Genomic DNA, 17422 nt, shown 5'->3' with positions numbered 1-17422 from the left:
TACTTGGTAACTGTTTTGTTATATATAATTTTACTACGTTAAGGTTAAAACCCTTCTCTTTATTTGGACAGAAAAGAGGAGATGATTGAGGGGTTATCCTTCTGTGTATATGTTTCTCTTATTGGCTAGTGAATAAAACACCGTTGGCCAATAAGGAAGGAAGAGCGGCAGGATCAGGCAGGGGACAAAGAACCTCCAGTAGCAGAGATGAGCTTGCTCAGTGATCTCGGTGGCACTGGGTACCATCTGCTACCTGTTTCATCTCTGTCAAACTGAGTAAGCAAATATTCCAAAGCAGGAAGATGGTCTGATGTCTCCTATCAGTTTTCCTTAGGCTATAAATTGTGACCCTACGGTGATGTTAGTCTTGGCCTCTTATTTCTTCATGTGAAGCCTTGAGAGAAGGGGCAGATTTCTTCCCAGCTGTAGTCTAACAAAAAACAAAAAAACAAACCAAAACAAACAAAAAAAGCAGTGCCTTCTAAACTAAGAAGCTTAAAGTAAGGACTTTGTTTTTGATACTAGCTCTTTGCCACGGTGCCCAGGCCGTAATCAAACTCATGATCATGCTGGAGTTGCAGATACATGCATATCCCTCCCAGCTTAAGGTAGGATATTTACGGATGTTTGAGAAATTCTCCTCTGCTACTTGTGCGCAGTGGTACTTTTCAAGTTTCAGTGCCAAAATAGGCTTCCTGAGACCCTGACTCAAAAATAAAACAAACAAAATACTATATAACAATAATGAATCCTTGCATAGCAGTGTTAAGAATATCAGGTCCCTCATCAGGTGATTATCGCCTTACAGACATTCACAAAGGCCAGGAAGTGGGGGGTTGATGAGATGGGTCAGCTGGTGACATGCTCGAGTCACAGTCCAAGGGTCTGAAAGGCAATTGTTAACCAGAGTAACTGCTGGGATGAAAGTTTGGGCCCTAGTGGTCCTGACAAGCCAGGCTTGGCCATCCCTTCTCAATTGGCTAACTACAGAAACAAGTAATAAAGGAAAAAAAAGATACAGGCAGCTTATTCAATATGGCTAAGTTTAAACAGAAAGCAAGGCATACGCATAACTAAGAAGTCCTGGCCCAGGTGGGGTCCCATACAGAATCAATGTCTCCTTTGCAAGGTGATCGGACAAATTGTCAGCAGTGTGAAACCTCCTTCCAGGAAAAAAAAAGAAAAAAGCTCCCCCTCCGCCTGGTACTGGCTCTAGCCTTTTCCTCTTCCCCGGGATGAGATTCCTGGGGAAATTCCAACTTCTTGGGGTCCATTGTTTCAATAGTCTGATACCTAAAGGGAGGGGCACAAGTCTTTTTAGAGACTTGTAGCCAGGACAGCTACAGGATCCAGGGTTAGCATCAGCCACGGCACAAGGAACAAACATCCTGATTAAACGGTTGACTGGAGTGGGGTTTCATGTAGCCCCAGCTGACCTTGAAATTGTTATACAGCTAAACATAACCCTAAACTTCTGATCCCTCCTGCCTTGTCCCCTCAAGTGATGGTGAGTCACCACATCCGTCTTGTGTGACGCTGGGAGTGGATCCCAGAGTCTCATGCATGTCTGGTAAGATTGTTTCGATTTCTAAATTCCACCTGTTTGAAAGACTTATCTCCTCATCCATCTCTTTGGCCTCCTTAGGGGGGCAGCTCCTCCAGAGGCTTCTTGCCTCTTCTCAACCACATACAGCACCTATGGCTCTTCCCCGATTCTTGCTTCTTTTTATTATTTTCTGGACACCGTGAATCGTGTAATAGATTTGTTTCTTCCCAGGCCACTAGGAAATGGAGTCATAACTATGCTTCTCGGTGTCTATTCAGTACTCTCTCTCTCTCTCTCTCTATATATATATATATATATATATATTTTTTTTTTTTTTATTGTGTATACAGTTTTCTGCCTGCGTGCCATCAGAGGGCACCAGATCTCATTCAAGGTGGTTGTGAGCCACCATGTGGTTGCCGGGAATTGAACTCAGGACCTCTGGAAGAACAGTCAGTGCTCTTAACAGCTGAGCCATCTCTCCAGCCCCCTATTCAGTAGTCTTATATTAACTTTATTAAAGATTGTGTTTTGTGTGTGTGTGTGGGGGGGGGTGTTTGCATGGTCCCATGTGCCACCACCATGTGCATGTATGTGGTGGTCAGAGCACAGCTCGTGGGAGTCAGTTCTCTACCTTGTAGGTCCCAGGGGTGGAACTCTGAGATCACCAGGTTAGTTCTGATGCTTTTTTTTTTGTTGTTGTTGCTGCTTGTTTTTTCGAGACAGGGTTTCACTGTGTAGCCCTTAGAGCTCACTCTATAGGCCAGGCTGGCCTCGAACTTACAGGGATCTGCCTGCCTCTGCCTCCAGGAGCGTACCACCACCTCCCTGCTTCCCATGCATCTCAAAGCGCGCTGACCTTAGACAGCCGGGCCCATGTTTATTGACCACTCGCCGAAGGGGCATAGTCTCATCTACAGGAAACTGTGCCATGTGTCCACCGCCAGGCAGGTGGAGGAGAGGATGCCTATGGGGAAGGAGAAAAAAAAAAGTAGTGGCACTTTGTAAAAGTGGAAAAGTGAGGGCTGGAGAGATGGCTCAGAGGTTAAGAGCACTGACTGCTCTTCCAGAAGTCATGAGTTCAATTCCCAGCAACCACATGGTGGCTCACAACCATCTGTAATGAGATCTGGTGCCCTCTTCTGGTGTGTAGATGGAGGCAGGGTGTTGTGTTTGTAATAAATAAATAAATCTTTAAAAAAAAAAGCGGAAAAGTGATGGGGGCACATTTCTTCCCGTAGTCCCGCCCTTCCTGGCGCAAGGGACGCTGGGAATTGCAGTCTTTTAACAGGAAACTCTCCGATGAGGCTTGACAGCAAGCACTTTTAACCACTGAGCCATCTTTCTAGGCCAAGGTATTGTTTTCAGCAGCTCCACGCTGTCACCCTTAGCATCCTCAGGAGTCCCCCTGCTTGTTTTTTGGGACCTCGACCTCAGCCAAACAGAGCTTCATGGCTCTGATGTAGGAAAGAATTTCAGGACCAGTGGGCGTGAAACAGAGTTAGGGTTTTACTAAAGGTAGAAAGATACCCCCCGTAAAAGATAAAAGCACACTAAGAGCAAGGGTGTATAGCCTTCTCGAAGGAAAAGCTGCGGCAAGTGCGACATACAAGTGTGGTTTTACAGGCTCCTGGAGGGCGAGTCCCAGCCAAGCTGCTCGCATTATCCATGTTGTACCACCGTAATGCTTTTTAAGCCACGTCTCAGAAGACTGACAAGAATTACCCACTCCTGGCCCTTTTCCTTTCTCTCTTTTTTGATGAGGGAGAGTATAGGAAGTCTCTGAATATAATACGCCTTGGGTGGAATGGTACTTCAGACCGATCAGGTAAAGCCAGGAGCCACTAGGACAGCAGGAGCTCACAGTCGTCTCATAAATGGAGTTTTCAGTGAGATTCCTAGAAAATGGCAGGTTTACAGCTGCGAATGGAGGAAGGCCTTAAGCCACCGCTAAGCCACCGCTAATTGTGCTGGGGATTCTTGCTCGTCCGCGCTCTGGGTCCAAGGGCTCTTTTCCCTTCTCACGTTCCCACGGTTCTGTCTGTCTTTCTATCCACGCCTCTTTATCTTTCCTACCTTTTAAACGTTCCCTTTGCCTGGCGTTTTCATTTTTAACGTTTCGAAATATTTATTGTGTTATTGGTATAGGTATGTGTGTGAGGATGTGTGTGAACGTAGAAGAGCTTTTGGAAGTCATGGCTCTTCGTTTTATCATAAGTTCCAGGGGTTGAACTATGTGTCACCAGGCTTGCTTGGTGAGTACTAGCTGGGCGGGCTGTTTCACCATTCCTATCTCAACTTTTTAAAGGTTTGGTTTTATTAACTTAACACATGAATCATGTGCATCACACAGATGTCAGCATGATCTCCTGCTTCTCCCTCCCAAGTGCGAAGATTACATAGCCATGCTCTGGTATATTAGGGTGTGTCACATATAGCCCAGGCCAGCCTTTAACTTGCAGCAACTCCACCACCTCAGCCTCCCAAGGGTTGGAATACAGGGTGTGATTCACAATTCCTGACATGTTTCTTTCCTAAGTCAGAGGCAGAGCATAAAGCTTAGTGTTGCAGTACCACCATAACTCTCCGGTTCCCAAAAACACAAGACCCATTATTGCATTGTGTCAAGACAGTCTCCTGTCAAGGGAACAATGTGTCACTGTCAGGACAGTTTTGATAGAACATCTGCAGTATGTGAAACACTCTATATTCCCTTTTTTTCTTTTTCTTTTCACGATAGAAGTGGAACCCAGAACCGTGTGGGAAGTGTTTCTCCGCTAAAATACACCCCTAGCTCCTAAGACACTTTTAGATACTACCTGGAATTTAAGCACAGTAACATTTATTTTTAACTAGGCTAGAGAACAGAAAACTAGAAACCCGTGCAACTTACCTAAGCCTACAAAACTAGAGCTGGGCTCCAATATCAGGTTACCTACTCCAAATCCATTTAAAGAATCCTCACCAGGAATCTGAGAGAGACTGCTGGTTAGCCAGAGCTGCCTGTCAGAGTTTGCAGAGGAAGCAATGTTAGGAGGGAAAGATGGGATCTATTAATCTTCATCCATGAATCCAATGACAAAGGAATTTACCTTGTGAGGAAATGTCCTCACTTTTGCTGCCAATTTTTTAGGGTAAAGCACGGCAGAAAGTAACTTACCTTATCACATAAGGACAGGTTTTTTTGTTTTGTTTTGTTTTTCGAGACAGGGTTTCTCTGTGGCTTTGGAGGCTGTCATGGAACTCGCTCTGTAGACCAGGCTGGCCTCAAACTCACGGAGATCCGCCTGCCTCTGCCTCCCAAGTGCTGGGATTAAAGGCGTGCACCACCAACGCCCGGCCAGGTTTTTTATATAGGTGTGATGACTCGTGCCTGTAACCCCAACACTACAGAGGCAGGGGGATTACTGAAAGTTGGAGGACATTGGGCTACCTAGTAAGTTCCAGGCCAGCCTGGGATACAGCCTAAGACCAAACAAAAATGAAACATAGATTCCCTTATTCTAGCTTAAACGAGGGAAGTAAACCATGAATTCCTCTTGTCTGGGAGAGGAGAGATTGCTTCCCCAAATGACCTGGGTAAGGGGAACTGTTCTGTGAAATTTGTGCTTCACAGAGTGAGGAATGTCACCAGACTTGCAGAACTATAGCACTTTGTTAGTCTTTCAAGAGGGAGAATGTAACACTATGCCAGCTGTCACTACTTCTGTTTCAATATGAAAGTCATTCCCGGAACAAAACGAGACCCGTAGAGGTACGGATTAGGATGCCCTCGACACTGGCAAGTTCTAACTTGGTACGGGATTAAGAAGTAAGCCCTCTTGTCCCGTCTGAGTCAATGGGCAGGGTCCATTTCCAGTTCCCAACTTGTCCCCAGATGCTCGGAGTCTCTTGCCAAATTGAATCAGCGCAGAAGCATCTGCTGGTAGCAATTAAGAACTCCACAGTACCCAGGATGAGAGCAGCAGACAGTTTCCAAAAGTGAAGGAAATCGGCAGCTCTCATGTCACGCGGCCAGACCATTTGTTAGCGGTAGGAAAAAGGAAAACCCAGTCCAGGGAGTCCAACTACGAGCTCCTTGCACAAGAAAGAACGTTATTTCTAGACAGTGTTTAGCCTGCGAGTCAAGATTTCCGTGGGGAATTCTCTGCCTGGTACTTAACCTCCGGCCGCCCAGACCTCTTGCTGAGACGACACTCAGACAGGGTAGAAAGACAGGGAAAATGTGGGGGCACAGAAACTGGAAAGTATGGTTGAAGCCTCCTCCTTCCAGCTGAGAGGCAAAACTGCAGCACAGTTAACAAGTGAGCGAGGCCTCCCTCTCTTCCTTTCTACAAACCTGCGATTTCCTAAAAGTCTCATCAGAAAACCCCTTTACAAGGAGTCTTACTGGCTCCCGGTTTTACTCTATAGAATCCATCCCAGGCCACTGGAGACACCTAGAATCTCACCTAACACAAAGCAATACGTGAGCTCAGTGAGTAAAGACCTCTTGCATCGAGCCTGAGGACCTGGGTTTGATTCCTGGGTCCCACAGGGCGGAAGAAGAGAGCAGATTTCCATCAGGTGTCCTCTGGCACACACTTGTGCCTTGGTGCAAACGTGCACATGCACAATATAAATAAAATGTAAAGAGAAATAATTTTTGAAGTATTTAATAAAGGAAAAAGTGAGGGTGGGGAGGTTCAAAACCTTTCTGAGACATTTTGTTTGCTTGTTTTGTTTTTTGAGACAGGGTTTCCCTGTGTAGCTTTGGAGCCTGTCCTGAAACAAACTCTGTAGACCGGGCTGGTCTCTGCCTCCTAAATGCTGGGATTAAAGGTGTGTGCCACCAGTGGCCAGCTTCTGAGACATAGTTTGAGAAGCACCAACCCCAGAGGTTCATAGGGCTAGCACATACATGGACCTGTCTTATTTCCCGGAAATTTTCCCTTTCTCTTAACCCCTGTATTTAGATTAAAAAAAAAAAAGCTATGTTTAACCTGGCAGTGGTGGTGCACACCTTTAATCCCGACACTTTAGGAGGCAGAGGCAGGCAGATCTCTGAGTTTTGAGGCCAGCCTGCTCTACAGATGGAGTTCCAGAACAGTCTTGAAAAACCAAAACCAAGACCAAAACCAAAGAAAGAAAAGAAAATCTATGTTTCAAAAGTCTTTTGAACTGGATGTTGGTAGCACACACCTTTAATCCCAGCACTGGAACTCACTCTGTAGACCAGATTGGTCTCGAACTCATAGAGATCTGCCTGCCTCTGTCTCCTGAGTGCCGGGATCAAAGAAAATATCTGTCTATCTATCTATTTATCTATCTATTGAGACAGAGTTTCTCTGTGTGGCTTTGTAGACCAGGCTGGCCTTGAACTCACAGAGCTTTGCCTGCCTGTGCTTCCCAAGTGCTGGGACTAAAGGTGTGCGCCACCACTGCCTGGGCTTCCCTGAAAAAAAATTTTTTACAGTAAAAACAGTAGTCACGTGTGGCATTATAGGAGGTGTTTCAGAAATGTGTCTGTTTTAAAAAAAAATCTCCTGTGTGTGTCCAGTGTTTACTTACCCCCGTATTAAGCAATGTATTATGCATTTTATAACTTATAACCTCATTTAATTCTCATACAAGTGAATCAACCCCTAAGGGTCATGTAGTAAAGACATGGAGGTTTTGAAATCATCTGCCCAAGATCACACAGCCAGAAAATAGCAATCTGGGCAGTCTCCAGCGGCTCATCGAATTTAAACATCGCACCAGAAAAAAAGGAAAAGAAAAACGCTCAGGAAAACATGAGCTATCCCATAGGTATTTAGACGTAAGGCTGGTGAGACAGCTCTGTAGGTAAAGGCACTTGCAGCCAAGTCTGACGAGGTAAGTTTAACCCCTGGGACCCACACGATGGAAGAAGGAAAGAACTGACCCCCGACGGTTGTCTTCTGACCTTCATACATGTGTCGCCCAGTAAATTAATAAAATGTAGTTTAAAAAAAAGATACCTGGAACCCTTATCACATTTTGAGCACTGGTTGGTCCTCGTTGATTTTCCTAGGAGTAATCAAATAAGGAAACATCTGGGTGCTGTAAGGTATTTGCTCTGGCGTTTCTTGGCATTGGGTGGTTAATCCTTTCTACAAGAGGATTGGGAAGTGCCCTCAGCTGGTCACCAGGAGGAAGAACACACCACGAATTACCCAACGGAATGGAGCTCTAACACTGCTTCTAGGGTAGTTACCTCTTGATGTCTGTCTCTCTAAGTTTCCTCTTCTGCGGAGAGCATGGCTTATCCTGCTACACACAAGAACAGTGAGGCTGCACGGTGAAATGCCATTCCAATAGTCCCATGATGAAAGTTGACAAAGAAAAACAAAACAAAACAAACAAAAACCATGGAGACTCTTGCTGGAGGCCTTAGGGCAAGTTCACAGTCCTCTGAAGATGGCAGCCACCATAATACGGTGATCTTTTCAGTAACTTTCTTGTTTCATGTGATATTGAGCTCTGACATTTGTGACACTCACTATGAACTGCCAACACAAAAAAAATTTTAGTATGACATTTTCATTAGAGCATATCTTAATTTCCAGAATTATATTATTATGCTTCAAATCAGACAAAATCCTAGCACCAAATTATATGGGCTGCTCACCCACACCCCCAGCCAGACAAGGTTTCCCTGTGTAGCCCTAACTGTCCTGGAACTCGGTCTGTAGACCAGGCTGGCCTCGAACTCACAGAGATCCACCTGCTTCTGCCTCTCAAGTGCTGGGATTAAAGGTGTGTGCCACCAACGCCCGGCTTACCTCTTCTTTCATGATTAAATAATTGTGACATATTTAATTTTTCTTGGGGTGTAAATGCACTTACTGTCTTGGATTGTGAAAACTCCATACTATATTGACGAAAGAGGTAAATACAGGCCACACAGCTTACAGAAAGCATTTATTTGTAGTTGTGTTATCTAGAAGTTTCAGATAAAGATGACCACCACCCCCGCTCTTACTCACTCACTCTTGCTGTTCCCTCCCTTATTGGTGTCAATCAAAACCAGGGCTTCATGCATCCTAGTTCCATGCATTCTTATCACTGAGCTGTAACGCAGTCCTTGAATTCTTTTTTAATGTAATCCTTGCTTCACAGGCTAATTGCCCAACCTTTCTTGCTTTCAATTCTGAAGCTTAAAAGAACCATGAGTATTCTCCCCTTTATGCTGAGTCAGGAAGGGCTCCTCCCTTAAAGGAGCTGTGCAAGTCTCTGCTTGTCTCTAGCAAAATAGAGCCCGCTGGAGAAAATGCTGCTACCAAGAAGCCATGTTTGTCTCTGCTTTTTTTTTTTAAGATTTATTTATTTATTATGAATACAACATCCTACCTCCATGTATGTCTGCACATGAGAAGAAGGCACCAGATATCATCACAGATGGTTGTGAGCCACCATGTGGTTGCTGGGAATTAAACTCAGGACCTCTGGAAGAGCAGTCAGTGCTCTTAACCTCTGAGCCATCTCTCCAGGCCCTGTTCTTTTGTTTTTAAAATCCCTTTTATACTTTAGTTAGATTTATTTGGAAATTTTTGCCCCACATTGGGCACCATAATGTTATGATAACTTCCTGCCAGCCTGGTCCCAGTGTTTCCTCAACCCCAAATAACACACAGAGATTCTATTAGTTACAATGCTGTTGGTCCAGCCCGACCCCAATATCTAGAGCTTCTTATTCGCCAGCTCTGTCTTAAGTATTAACCCATAACTACTAATGTATATATTTCTATAAGGTCCTCTCTTCCCAGGATCCTACCTTTTCTAGAATCCTCCTCGACTCCTAGTCCCACCTATCTTGCTGCCCTATTGGCTAACAGTGCTTTATTTATCACTCAATAAGACAAACATATACATAGAAATATACATAGAAGGACTTCCCCCATCAGGAGGACTCACCACCCAGTCCCCAAATAAGTCACACAGACTTTTTTTTTCTTATGAATGCCCTGCCTTAGCTTGACTTTTTTTTTTTTTTTTTTTTTTTTTTTACGAGACAGGGTTTCTCTGTATTGTTTTGGAGGCAGTCGGTCCAGCCCGGCCTCAAACTCACAGAGATCTGCCTGCCTCTGCCTCCCGAGTGCTGGGATTAAAGGCATGCGCCACCACCGCCCGGTGACTTTTTTTTTTATTGTTATAGTTATTACACATTGTTCTGCCTGCATGTATGCCTACATGCCAGAAGAGGTCACCAGATCTCATTACGGATGATTGGATGGTTGTGAACCACCATGTGGTTGCTGGGAGTTGAACTCAGGACCTCAGGAAGAGCAGACAGTGCTCTTAATCTCTGAGCCATCCCTCCAGCCCGGCTTGACTTATTTCTAGCCAACTTTTCTTAAATTATTCTATCTTTTGCCTCTGGGCTTTTATCTTTCTCCATGTCTATGTACCTTTCTTTACTTCTTTCTCTGTGGCTTGCTGTGTAGTTGGGTGTCTGGCCCCTGGAGTCCTCCTCAATGCCTCCTTTGCTTGCTCCATCTTTTCTCCAGGTTTCTCCTCTTCTTTATTCTCTCTGCCTGGCAGCCCCACGTGTCCTTTCTCCTGCCTTGCTATTGGACATTCAGTTCTGCATTAGACCAACCAGGTGTTTTACACAGGCAAAGTAACACAGCTTCACAGAGTTAAACAAATGCAACACATCTTTGTATCATTAAACAAATGTTCCACAGCATAAACAAATGTAACACATCTTAAAATAATATTCTACGGGCTGGGCTTCAGTGGTGCACGCCTTTAATCACAGCACTCTGGAGGCAGAGGCAGGTGGATCTCTGTGAGTTTGATGCCAGCCTGGTCTACAGAGTGAGTTCCGGGACAGCCTCCAAAACAATACAGAGAAACCCTATCTCGAAAAACAAAAAACAAAACAAAAACAAACAAACAAACAAAAAAAGTCTACAACACTGTGTCTTATGCCAACAAACTTGTTAAGAAGAACAGTATCGGGCTGGAGAGATGACTCAGAGGTTAAGAGCACTGACTGCTCTTTCAGAGCTTCTGCGTTCAATTCCCAGCAACCCCATGGTGGCTCACAACCATCTGTAATGAGATCTGGTGCCCTCTTCTGGCATGTAGGCATAATAAACAAACAAACAAATAAATATATAAAAAAGAACAGTATTGAAGCCTGGCAGTGGTGGCACAAGTATTTAACCCCAGCTCTCAGGAGCCAGAGGCAGGAGGATCTCTGTGAGTTCGAGGCCAGCCTGGTCTACAGATCGAGTTCCAGGACGGCCTCTAAAACAATGCAGAGAAACCCTGTCAAAAAACCGAGAGAGAGAGAGGAAGAGAAAGAGAGGGGAGAGGGAGAGGAAGAGGGAGAGAAAGAAAGAGAGAGAGAGCTAACCAATAAGAAGCCGAAGCCATGGGCCCAACAGTTTATAATTAATATAAGCCTCTGTGTGTTTATTTGGGACTAAACAGCTGCAGGACCAGGAGGGATAGAAACTTTCATCTACAGTCTGGTTCCTTTGGCTTTTGACTTCGTAACTTCTCAGTTAAAGTCATAGCAAGTGATTTGGAAAGGTGGACTCTAACAGGTGCTTCTTTGTTTGTGAGCTGCCATGTGTGTGCTGGGCAATGAAACTCTTCCCCTGGAAGAGCAGCCAGTGCTCTTAACAATGAGCCCCTCACCCTACTTTTTTTTTTTCTTAAACCTACTTTCATATCCCACTGATCCATTAAAATGTCACCAATGAGTAAACCCAGTGGTCAATTCCCAGTTTTTTTTTTTTTGCTTGTATGTTTTTTGTTTTTGTTTGGTTTTTTTCGAGACAGGGTTTCTCTGTATTGTTTTGGAGGCTGACCTGGAACTCGCTGTGTAGACCAGGCTGGCCTCGAACTCACAGAGATCTGCCTGCCTCTGCCTCCCGAGTGCCGGGATTAAAGGTGTGCGCCACCAATGCCCAGCTGTTTTTTTTTAAGTCAAGGTTTCTCTGTGTAATATTGGGTATCCTGAAACCCCTTGAACTCACAGAGATCGGCCTGCCTCTGCCTAAAGGCGTGCACCACCACTGACTGGCCAATTCCCAGTTTCCAGTTTAGTATTCGTTCAGCTGGAATCTCTAGCTTACTCCTGCTGGATCTGGAAATGCCCTCCCCCCCTTCTCCAAACTCTGCCTTCTCAGAGAATCCCCAACAATGTCAAAAAGCCCAGTTCTGCATTCATGGCTGCTGTGGCTGCTCCTCCCTTGAAGTTGCCAGCAGCCCAAGCCCCCACCTAAGCTTCCAGTTTTTGACCATACTTGGGCACAAACCCAGCTTGCAACAGACACATCATCACCTCTTGCCTACAGGCTGTATAACCTCCCTGCTTTAGCTCAGGTGTGTGACTTCTGCCTCCAGGTCTGGGACTGGAGAACTCCCAACTGGGAGCTGCTTTGCTAAAAAAATAAAAAAACAACGACAGCAAAACAAAACAGGCTGGCCGGGCTGAGGCTGGTCTTGAATCCTTGTTCCTCTTACACCTCCCAAGTACTATGACTACAGGTATATGACACTGCAACTGGCTATTAACCAGACTTTCCTATAGTCACCGTGTTTATTATCTATTGTCCGTCTCCCCATCTCCACAATGCAATATCCACATAGGGAGGGATTTTGCCTTCTTTGTCTTTCTGTGTATACAGCAGGACAATTTGAACAGTGTCTGGGTACTAAGAAAACGTTTATCGAGGGGCTGGGTAGTTTGGCTCTGTTGTTCTGAGGGCTTCCTGCTGTTTCAGAATACCCGAGTTTGGTTAGCAGCACCCAAGAAGGGCAGCTTATGAACAGTTAATGTAATTCCAGCTCTATCGCCCACTTTTGGCCTTTATCACACACTTATACACATAATAGAAGTTTAAAATATTAAACGAAACCTCCACTCCCCTTCTCCTGTCTCTGTCTTAAGTAGTCGAGCTTGGCCTTGAACCTCTGATCCTGCTTACACCTCCCAAGGCCTGAAATTGCAGGCATGAGTCAGCCATGCCCTGCTCATATTCGCCTGCATCTTAGAAATTACTGGAGTCACCTAATTCAAAATGAAAGTCAGCGGATAATGTATTTACTTGCAAGCAACAAATACTACCCAGGTTAAAAACCTGTCTCCAGAAACTGAAAGCACTCGAAACACAGACTTAGTGGGTATCGAATGAAGGCACAGCATACGAGGAAAAATTTAATTAGGAACAGCATCTTCCTGCGTTAAAGTCACTCAGATCAATAGCTATGCTCCTTCTAGGGTGGCTCCTTTTCCCTTATTTGTCCCTTAGTAACCAAGAAGGGCGCCACGCCCTGCGTTGTGTAGCCTTAACTCGGTTGCTCCGCCACGTCCTAGGAGGGCTCCTGCCTTCATAACTGTATTTAATTCGCCATTTATTCTTTTTTTTTTTTTACCTTTGAATCAGGATTCTGTGGCAGAGGCAAGAAAACTCTGAAGCTATCTTGCAAACAATGCAAACTTAAAAAGAGAAAAAGGTCAAAGTTGTTAAGGAAAAAAAAAAGGAAAAGAAAAGAAAAAAAAAGTTGAAGGTACGAAAAGCGGCGAAGTGGCTGGAAGGCTACGCAGAACTGAGCGGGAAGGAGCACCGTCCTCCCTCAGATACTGGTGGCGACATCTCCGGGGCCGCGGGCACCTCCTTCCCCTAACAGGAGGACTCTGAGCCGGTTCCCTAGGAAGCAGCCGCTGCAAGCGTCCTCCAGATGTCGGTGCAACCGGCTCACCTAGGTCCAGGGAGGAGCGCGGACGGACCGCCACGCTCCGCCAGCATGGGGGGAGCTGCGAGCCCGGAACGGCGGAGCGGAGGGGCGCTCGCTCCACGGGGGGTCCCCACGCTCGGCGCACCCCCGCCCCTCCCACGTCCGCGCCTCCCCTTTAAGCACCACGGCGCAGGCGGATTTGTGTCGGCGGACGCGAGGCCCGAGACTCCCTTTTACGGAGGGGGCCGGCGAACCGCGCCTTGACAGCCCCGCGGCGGCGGCGGCGGCGGCGGCTGCGGCTGCGGCGGCGGGGTGGGGGTGTGGGCGGGGACTCGGCGCGCAGAGCCGCTCGCCGCGCTCGCCGCCCCCGCCGCCCTCGCCGCCCTCGCCGCAGCGCGGGCTGCGGGGGAGCGCGCGCCGTGGGCGGGCCGTGGGGCGGGGCCCGGCCGGCGGGGCAGGGGCGGGGAGGCGGGCGGGCGGGCGCGCTCGGGTCCGCCTCCGACTGCGGCGCGGCGGGGCGATGTGAGTGCCATGGCGAGGAGTCTCTGCGCGGGGGCCTGGCTGAGGAAACCCCACTACCTCCAGGTAGGCCGGCCGGCCGGCAGCGGGCCCCGCCACGCGCCCTGCCCTGCGCTGCCGCGCGCTGCGCTGCGCTGCGCACCGCCCGGTCCTCCCTCCCTCCCTCCCTCCCCGCGCGCACTCGCGCGCGCCCCCCGCCGCCTCCTGCGGACCGGCCGGCACCTGGCGGCGCGCCCTCCTCGGTCCCGGTTCGCCCCAGGGGTCCCTCGGTCCCGCTCCCCGCTCCCCAGGCGCCGCCCCAGCCCCGCGCCCCGCGCCCCTCCGAGTCCCGGCCCGGGACGTGCCGCCGCGGTTCTTCCCTCCCTCCTCGGCGCGCTCCCCCCTTTCCTCCAGGGCCCCCAGACCTGCCATTCCTGACTCGGGTTGGGGAAATAAAAAAAAAAAAAGGGTGGTGTGTCATGCTTCCATTATTTCAGGGAGTCATGACCGATGGTTGACAGCCGTGGGTCCCCGAGTCCCAAGCCCGCGAGAAGAACCCCCTGGGGTTTGAGGCTCCGGATCCCAACCCTGGTTTAAATGGGAGGGGAGGGATCGGCCGGCCGGATTGAGGCGACGGGCATTTTCGCCTTGGAAAAAAGGGAGAAAGAGGGTAGCGACCGGTTGGTTGCGCGTCTCTCTCTCTCTCCAGTCAGCGCCCCAGCGGTGCGAGCGCAATCCTCAGTCACGTCGCGTGTACTGTTGGCGTGTTAATTTTTCATGATTGTGTGTGTGTGTGTGTGTGTGTGTGTGTGTGTGTTCCGCTGCCAGCCGGCTTTGGAACCAACCCCACCGCTGCCTTCCGCGCACTCTTTGGTCACCAGGGGGACCTAGTAGACGTTGTGAGTAGCCGATCGCAAAAATCTACCACGCCGATGGGGGAAAAACAGCTACCGATCGATGCCCCCCACACGTTGTCCACCGTGTTCCCTGTTAAAAGACCACTGACAGGGGGGGAGCAGGGGAGGTAGAGGGAGCTGGGATTGATATGTGAAACAAGCTTGTTTCTAACTTAAAAAAAAAAAAGGGAAGAGAAAAAAAAAAGACCTCTGACAGGATGGATGGGAAGGGTATTTTGGATCGGCTTGATGATGCTTCTTGCATGTGTAAGAAGTCATTCCTCTGAAATGAGTGACTGAAAAAAGCGATTTGACAGTTCATGGTATTAAGAGGGTAAGACTGAATGCTCTCTAACAGCACCCGAGAAATAGTTGTATCTTGAGCACCAGTATTAGAAGCCAATTTCGGATTCCACCCTTGCCAGGTGACCCTTTATTATCCCCCCCTTTTTTTAAAATTTAACTTAGAAACAAGCTTGTTTTACATGTCAATCCCAGCTCCCTCTCCCTTCCCACCCCTCCTGCCCCCCACCGAGCCCCTATCCCATCTTCTTTCTGCTTCCTAGGGAGGGTGAGACCTTCCTTGGGGGATCTTCAAAGTCTGTCATACTATTTGGAACAAGGCCTAGGGCCTCCCCCGAGTGTCTAGGCTGAGAGAGTATCCTTCTATGTGGAACAGGCTCCCAAAGTCCATTCGTGTACTAGGGATAAATACTGATCCACTAACAGAGGCTCCATAGATTGCCCAGACCTCCAAATTGACATCCTTGTTCAGGGGGCCTGGTTCAGTCCTATGCTGGTTTCCCAGCTGTCACTCTTGGTGTCCATGAGCTCCGCCTTGTTCAGGTCAGTTGTTTCTGTGGGGACTCTTTATTGCTAAAGTATTTTGGCATATTTATAATCTTTTAACTCAATATTTATAATCTTTTAACTCAAACTACCTAGATTTCTATTATTAGTTGGGGGTTTTGCTTTGTTTGCTTGTTTGTTTTAGGTATGGTAGAGTTTTAGACTTTAGTTGTTTTGGCTCTAAATGATTTTCACAGATATGAACACAAACACTCTTTGGCACAAGAGTTTTCTAATTGGATGAGGTTGAGCCTATAGCACAGAGGCACCTAGGTTCAATCCCTAGCACTACAAAAAAAATAGTTTTACAAATAATTGTGCTTCCACTAATGACGAACGGTGTTTCTAGTTTTCTGAATTTTCATTATTGCCAATTATCAAATTAGAGTAAGCTTGCCAGTGGGCCTTTAATACCACCAGCGCATGGGAGGCAGACCTCTGTGAGTTCTAGGTCAGCCTAGTCTACATAGCAAGTTCTAAGCTAGCTGAGGCAACATAGAGAGAGACCTTGTCTCAAAAACAAAACAAAACAAAAACTTAAGGTAAGCTCAAGATTTCTTTTTAAAGACAAGTTCTCATGTAGCCCAGATTGGTTTAGGATTAGTCAGGTAACTGAGGATAACCTTGAACTTGTGATCCTCCTGCTCTGTGTAACAGTCCTGGCTGTCCTGGAACTCTCTTTGTAGACCAGTCTGGCTTCAAACTCACAGAGATCCACCTGCCTCTGCCTCCCAAGGGCTGGGATTAAAGGCATGCGCCACCACACCTGCCTAGCAATTTTTTTATTTAGAATTTATTTTTCATGCAATATATTTGGTCATGTTTTCCCCTCCCCCAACTCCTCCCAGATCCTCCCCATCTCCTATCCACCCAGCATTATATTTTTTCTTTCAAAAAAAGAAAAAACCCACATAACATTTAACACAAAAAACTATTGAGACAAAAAATGCCCAAACAAAACAAAATGAAGATGTTTATTTTTTATTTTCTGTGTATGGATGTTTTGCCTGCATGTGTATGTGCAGGTTAGAAGAGGTGTCATAGCCACTGGACCTGGAGTTGTGGGTAGTTGTGAGCCAATATTGAGGGTTCTGGGAACTGAACCTGGATTTTTTTTAAGAGCAGTAAGTGCATTTAACTTTGAGCTATGTCTCTAGCTTCTTTCCCCATAATTTAGAAGGGGAAACGTAATCATTTGACTTGTCAAGGAGCTTCACTCACAGAATTTCCATTAGTCTTGATGTCATTTCTACAAAGTTAAGCATCTCGAACTAGTTAAAAACAAAACAGTAATTAAGTCCCCTCCCCCCAAAACTTACTCTTTTGTAATTAATGTTATAATTTCTGCCATAAGCTATCACAGGAGCCTGTGAGTCTCTTAGCAACTGTGGTCACCGTTGTTGATACAGCCAAGAGCTTCTTCTGCTTGTGAAGAAAAGAACTTAGGTTCTGTTGATGAGGGACGTCCTTCTGTATAAGTGTTTGTCTTGTTGGTTGGTGAATGGAACACTGCTTGGCCAATAGAGGCAGGAAGGTGAGCGGAACTGGGAGATGAGGAGAATTCTGGGAAAGGTAGGCAGAGATAGAGACTAAGAGGGGATGCCAAGGAAGGAATAACCTTGAGATGGGACAACATTGAAATACTCAGATTGGTGGAAATGGGTTGATATTCGGGGGGGAGAGCTGGCCAGTAGGAAGCCCTAGCCATTGGCCAACAGTTTAATGATTAGTATAGCGTCTCTGTGTGTTCATTTGGGGCTGAAGCGGCAGTGGGACCTGGCAGGAGGGAAACTCCAGCTACGTTCTGTATCATATAGTGAGATATGATTTAGCAGCAAAGACTGAAATAGATTAGTGGTTGCTTAGAGTTGGGTGAAAATAAAGAATGTCTACTAATGGGTAAGTTTGTTGTTTTTTTTTTCTTTTAAAGAAA

The 17422-nt window shown here is 46.8% G+C and overlaps 1 protein-coding gene and 1 long non-coding RNA gene across 4 annotated transcripts in view; one reads left to right on the top strand and one right to left on the bottom strand.

Annotated features, from left to right (window-relative positions):
- Window positions 1–3037: 3037 nt before the first annotated feature.
- On the bottom strand, window positions 3038–13540 carry LOC110342282. Of its 3 annotated transcripts, XR_005872357.1 has the most exons (5): window positions 12944–13540; window positions 9958–10133; window positions 7764–8055; window positions 4440–4549; window positions 3038–3444 (listed from the first exon to the last, which is right to left on the bottom strand). It is a non-coding gene; the product is annotated as an uncharacterized LOC110342282 (long non-coding RNA). The 3 variants fall into 3 exon arrangements; XR_005872356.1 differs by lacking the exons at window positions 3038–3444; window positions 4440–4549 and having other exon boundaries at window positions 7128–8055; XR_002384318.2 differs by lacking the exons at window positions 3038–3444; window positions 4440–4549 and having other exon boundaries at window positions 7128–8055; window positions 9958–10116.
- Window positions 13541–13720: 180 nt separating this feature from the next.
- The window catches only part of Dipk1a (divergent protein kinase domain 1A), a 65347-nt gene continuing 61645 nt past the window's right edge, over window positions 13721–17422 (top strand). Inside the window, exon 1 of the mRNA XM_040733385.1 lies at window positions 13721–13831. Within this exon, the coding sequence (XP_040589319.1) occupies window positions 13778–13831 (54 nt within the window). The 5' untranslated portion in view covers window positions 13721–13777. The remainder of the gene's footprint in view (window positions 13832–17422) is intronic.

Source organism: Mesocricetus auratus, unplaced genomic scaffold (assembly GCF_017639785.1).
Source record: "Mesocricetus auratus isolate SY011 unplaced genomic scaffold, BCM_Maur_2.0 Super-Scaffold_100031, whole genome shotgun sequence".
Classification (NCBI taxonomy): Eukaryota; Metazoa; Chordata; class Mammalia; order Rodentia; family Cricetidae; genus Mesocricetus; species Mesocricetus auratus.
Note: the sequence above shows the minus strand (reverse complement) of the source record. Positions and strands in the feature narration are given on the sequence as shown.